The sequence below is a fragment of the Oryctolagus cuniculus genome, chromosome 3, assembly GCF_964237555.1.
Source record: "Oryctolagus cuniculus chromosome 3, mOryCun1.1, whole genome shotgun sequence".
Taxonomy (NCBI): Eukaryota; Metazoa; Chordata; class Mammalia; order Lagomorpha; family Leporidae; genus Oryctolagus; species Oryctolagus cuniculus.
In genome coordinates, this window is record NC_091434.1 from 5,879,190 (window position 1) to 5,885,255 (window position 6,066).

The 6,066-nt window shown below is 45.7% G+C and overlaps 1 protein-coding gene across 1 annotated transcript in view; it reads right to left on the reverse strand.

Annotated features, from left to right (window-relative positions):
- The window catches only part of UGT1A7 (UDP glucuronosyltransferase 1 family, polypeptide A7), a 214,881-nt gene extending 209,445 nt beyond the window's left edge, over positions 1-5,436 (reverse strand). Inside the window, 1 exon segment of the mRNA NM_001195629.1 lies at positions 4,582-5,436. Within this exon segment, the coding sequence (NP_001182558.1) occupies positions 4,582-5,436 (855 nt within the window).
- Between the last annotated feature and the right edge of the window lie 630 nt (positions 5,437-6,066).

A 6,066-nucleotide genomic window follows, 5' to 3' on the forward strand; every position in this document is an offset into this window, starting at 1 on the left:
ACAGGGCCCAGAAGATTGTGGATGTGGAAACCAGACCATCTCCGTGAGACACAGTCCCTAGTATAGCCAGTGTAGGCTTGCCCAGAGCTAGTCACGCACAGGCCTGTCCTGACCCACACCTTTGGCACTGGAGGCACAGTAGAGCCTGGGAAAGGAGAAGCAGCTTGAAGCACCAGATTGCAAGTACATGGTAATCTCCAGGCTGGCCCCAGGAACACAGCCAGCATGCAAGCTCATTGTTCAAGCCACGCAAAGATCTGGCCCCATCCAAGCCGGGAGCCACCTCCCAGGGAGAGAGGCCAAACAGGGCTTCCTACTTACAATGATCAGAGTGAGGAGGGAGGCAGGAGGCTTCTACCACACAGCAATAAGGCCCCAGAAAGGTATAACAGAGACAATGGACCGTGGTCAACCCTGCAGACAGTTAAGAGCTAAGCAAGACCCCTCCCCCAAGAATGGTAAGTACAAGTTTACTTGAAAAGGTTCATGGTGGGGCCAGCATGGTGGAACAGTGGGTTAAGCTGCCATGTGCAGTGCCAGCATCCCATATGGGCACCAGTTCAAGTCCTGACTGCTGATCCAGCTCTCTGCTATAGCCTGGGAAAGCAGTGGAAGATGGCCCAAGTCCTTGGGCCCCTGCACTCAAGCGGGAGACCCAGAGGAAGCTCCTGGCTCCTGGCTTCAGCCTTGCCCAGCCTTGGCTATTGCAGCCATTTTGGGAGTGAACCAAAGGACAAAGGATCTCTCTTCTTCTCTCTCTTCCTTTTTTTTTTTTTTCTTTTTTGCCAGGCAGAGTTAGACAGTGAGAGAGAGAGAGACAGAGAGAAAGGTCTTCCTTCCATTGGTTCACTCACCAAATGGCCACCACGGCCAGCGTTGTGCCGATCCAAAGCCAGGAGCCAGATGCCTCCTCCTGGTCTCCCATATGGGTGCAGGGGCCCAAGCACTTGGGCCATCCTCCACTGCCTTCCCAGGCCACAGTAGAGAGCTGGACTGGAAGAGGAGTAGCCGGAACTAGAACCCAGCACCCATATGGGATGCTGGTGCCGCAGACAGATGATTAACCAAGTGAGCCACAGCGCTGGCCTCAATAAATAAATAAATCTTTTAAAGAATAAATTCATGAAAAATGGAATGAAAATCCAAGTTTAGGGGCAGGTGTTTGGTATAGTGGTCAAAATGCAGGGAAGTGCGGCTTACCCAGAAGACATGTGCAGTGGGCAACGGTTCTACTGCAAGGGCTGTGTCTACAACTCTGCAGCGGGCCTGCAGCAATATGAGTGGTGGTCCCAGGAGCAGGGGGAGTGGCACAGGCTACTCCTCCTCCTCGTGAAGGGCCCTCCACGATCAGCTCTTTTCGCACCTCCACTTTGACTTCCAAAGTGTAAGTCACAGTCCGAGCTATGTCTATTTCATCACGGCTACATCCCCAGCACTCAGCAAAGCACAGAGTCTCTCGATAGATTCTTGTGAAATGAGGACCCTTCACATTAAATGATGACTAGCAGCCAACCGCAGGTTATTCTGTAACACCATCAGAAACAACTGAAATCTACCAAGGGAACAGTCGATGATGTAAATCAAACCCAGGCTGGGCAAAGTTCACTGCATGGAACATTCCCAAAGGGTCAAGGCAAAACATTTCCCAAGAGCTCTGCTGTCTTCAGAGGGAGGCAGTCATGTGTAGAGGCCAGGCACATGGGCTGTGAAGTCAGTACAACCGGGCCTGTTGCACATGAATGTTCAGAGCAACACTATTCATTGGGAAACAGTCAAAACACCCACCAACAGATAAAGGATAAACAAACTGTGGCAAATCCATACATGGAATGCAATGCAACCATACAAAGGGAAAGAGTGCTGACTCATACTACAATAAGGATGAACTCTGAAGCTAGGTGAAGATGTTAGTCACAAAGGACCACATACTGCAAGACTCTATCTCCAAGAAAGGCCCAAAATAGGCAAATCCACACAGACAAAGGCCACTTGGGATGGCAGCATCCCATGCTGGAGTGCAGTTCAGCATCTCCACCTCTGGTCCAGCTCCTGGCTAATGCTCCTAGGAAGGCAGTGGAGGATGGCCCAAGTGCATGGGCCCCTGAGACCCACATGGAAGAGCTGGAGAGAGTTCCAGGCGCTTGAGTTTGGCCCCCAGCCCCAGGCATTGCAGCCATTTGTGGAATAAACCAGTAGATGGAAATCTCTCTCCCCTCCCGGACCCCTACTCCTGCAAGGTCTGTCGATCCCTCTCCTCCTCACTCTGCCTTTCAAATAAATAAATAAATCTTTTTTTTAAAAGAGAAGAAAATGAATTCCCAAGGCTGGGAGAATGGGGGGAATTGAGAAGTAACTGCCAACGAGCCTGGGGTGTCTTTTGGATTGAGGCAAAGTTCCTGGAATGAGCTAGTGGTGAATGTTGCCTGTGTCTGACTCTGCTGAAGAACACTGAACTGTACAGTCTAAAAGGATGAACGTTAAGGTCTGAGAATTAAACATCAATTTTTTTAGAAAGAAGAACGTGTGGGTTGAACCCTTTATGGAAGTTTAGAAGAAGGAATAGCGACTACAGGTCTGTGTCTCCTAGACAGTAAAACTCACTCCAAGGCTGCTGTAAGGAAACTACGAAGCTGGTGCCCGAGTAGAAAAACAAATCAGAGAAGCCAGACTGCAGGGAAGCAGATGCAAAAGGGCACAGATGCTCAAAATATGATAAAGGTGCATTTCAATACACTGGATAAAGACTGCATTCTTTGCTAAATGATGTGGGACAATGCACTATAGGTAGAGAAAAAAATAAAATCAGATCCTTCCAGTGTACAGTTTAAAGTTCTCATTGTAAAAAATACTACTAATATCAGAGGAATTAAAAACATTAAAACATGATGTGCCATAAAGATTCCTATGTCTCAGGTTTAGTAAGAGCTAAACAAGTCGAAATCCAGAAAAAAACTGAGGAAAAATTAACCAATCTAACCCAAACATGAAAATCCTGTAGGAAAAATGATGAAGAAGAGCCCAGGAAATAGTCCTAATACTCAACAGGAGTAGAGCATTTCCTGAAACAAATGACCCTACAAAAATAATTTTAAAATGTGACTATATTATTCACAACACAGAATATAAAAATGGTCAATATATCCATGAAAATAGGAAAATTGATGCAGGTACACAGAATTCTTTTGCCCAGAAAATTAACAAAAATTTAAAAGTTTGAAAACCACCGGTTGCCACAGACATGGACAAACTAGAATTTCCATATACTGCTAAACAAAGTGCAAGGCTGTTCAGAGTGAGGGAAGCGACTTGAACATTTACTGAAATGTCATCTGAGCATGCCATTTGGCCAAGCAACGGTGTATCTAGGATGCTTGCCTGCTGAGTTAAGAGTGAGGGATCGGTGCCATGGCGCAGTAGGTTAATCCTCCACCTGCGGTGCCAGCATCCCATACTGGTGCTGGTTCTAGTCCCGGCTACTCTTCTTCCAATCCAGCTCTCTGCTGTGGCCTGGGAAAGCAGTAGAAGATGGCCTAAGTGCTTGGGCCCCTGCACCCATATGGGAGACCGGGAGAAAGCACCTGGCTTCTGGCTTCAGATCAGTGCAGCTCCAGCCATTGCGGCCATTGGGGAGTGAACCAACAGATGGAAGACATTTCCCTCTGTTTCTCCCTCTCACTGTCTGTAACTCTACCACTCAAATAAATAAATAAATCTTTAAAAAAAAAAAGAGTGAGAATCTAGGAACATCAGAATGTAGAGAAAATATTAAAGAATGCTTAGTACAGCCTTGTTCACAAAAGTAAAAAGTGGAAAACCCTGAATACCAATAGCAGTTGGTTGAAGAGAAAACCGTGATTCACCCAAAGTAAAGATGTTTGTGTAATTGTTACAGGTAAAGCTGTATGCATTGGACTGTAAAGATGTCTCTGGGGGCTGCAGCAGTGGCCCAGCAAGGTGAAGCTGCCGCCTGCTGCACCTGCAATCCGCATAGGCACCAGTTCAAGTCCCTGCTGCCCCACTCCCCATCCAACTCCCTGCTAATGTGCCCAGGAAAGCATCAGAAGGTGGTCTGGAGATCAGAAAGCAATCTAAAAAAAAAGTCATCTCTGTTCTATTGGCAAGTGAGAACGGCAAGGTACAAACAATATGTCCAGCTTGGTGCTAGATTTTGATACAGTAGGTATCAGAGTTTCCATTAGATACATGTGTACATATATACAAATCCTAAAAAATTGGAAAAGATATTACAGGGGTGATGAAAGCATTTTTTAGGAAGTCAGCATAGGAATAAAAAAAAGGGGGGGGGGCTTTCAGATCTCACTGTGTTTTGCAGTGCTTTGCAAAACCAGTATCAAAACGAAGCCTAGAAATTATATACAATTTTATATGTCATATATACATCCATATAAGCTAAAGCAGCAGGATAAAATTTGCTAACACACCCTTAAAGGAATTGGCCAAATAACTCATTATACCAGAAAGAAACTCTGACTGCAACAAAGGTAAATGACTAATCAGAGGAATAAGAAACCTTCTGAGTTTTTTTAAGTATCAAAACCCAGATTCAGGAAGACAACTCACCTTCGACAAAGGTTTCCCCTGCTGGCAGTTGATGCCGCCAACGTAGACCATGTTGGGCATCACAGGCTTGGGATGTTCCAAAACAAAGTCAGCTCGTAACAACCAAATTGATGTGTGGCTGAAGAGATCGTAGGGTGTGACATGCGTTTCGAGAACTTCAGAAGCAATTTCTAAGGCGCTTTTGAAAAAATAGGAGCATATTAAGCGCTCCTCCAAGTGGATGAGAAAGTTCCAAACTCTCTCCTTGAAGGTCATGACATCTGAGAACGCTAACAAATTTCTGGGCACGTAAGAGAGAGGATAAGGGCACTGCGTAGCTTCCTCAAGGTAATGGCAAAATACTCCCCTGGTGAAGACCACGGAGGGCAGTGAAAAGTATTTGGCAACAATTAAGCCACACATATCAAAAGGGTCCAGGAACACGGCATCGAATGAATTCTGCTTTATATATTCCACTAATTTTTTGTCATTAAATAAACTTCTACAATGTGAAAAAATGATTTCAAAAATACCTCTGGAAGAACCCGTTATTAAGTGAAATAAATTATTCTCCCGAATTTTCCATTGAGTTTTGGCAAAAACCATGAATTCACGATTGAAGTCCTCAAGAGTGTGAGACGTCGTGTAGGTCTTCATTGTACAATTCAGCGATTGTCCCAGTTGCCAACTCACCTCTGGGATGACTACAACCACCTTGTGCCCTCTCTGGATGAGTTTCTCCACGACCAAGCGCATGGTAAACCAGTGGCTCCCATCCATGGGAACCACCAGCAGCTTGCCTGCCTCGCCAGCACCAGAAGTCAGCAGCAGACACACCCATAGTGGAAGGAGGCCACTCACCACCGCAGGCGCCATGGGTAACCGCAGCCCTGAGCAACGCACCTGCTGGGAGTCCAAGCTCAGTACTACAGTAGGTGGAAGAAACACGGGCACAAAACCTGACCCAGGGAAGGGCATGTATTCCTCTAGTTTAAAATGAAAAGCTACACCCACTGCCAATGATTTACTTGGGAAAACAATAATTAATGAGGAGCATTTGCTGAGGTGCTCATTTGTGTATTTTCCAGGCAAGAGCAGCTTTGAACTATGCCCGGGAAGAGCTCACATCCTGGGTTGAAATGTGAGGTTAGAAAGTGTTATTAAGCAATGCTGTTGGCCTTTGGAGACTCAGAAATATTAAACAGAATATGAATTTGAATAAAGCCACTTTTCTGCCACTGGACCCAAATTTAAATGGGGGTTTTATCCTCGAACTATCACAGGCTCTTTCCCCAGAAAGAAATTGGTTTCTCTCCCAGGTTCCAAGTGGGAAAGGGACTGGCTTCTTCCTGGACAAGTGACCCTACTGCTGGAAAGGTCCCTAATTTGGGCATAGATCCAAAACTCAGGCACACAAAGCACAGTGGCTTTCAAAAAATCCAACTCAAACAGGGGACGTCATGAAACATAGTGATTGACTATGCAAAATCAAAGTGAAAGAAAGTA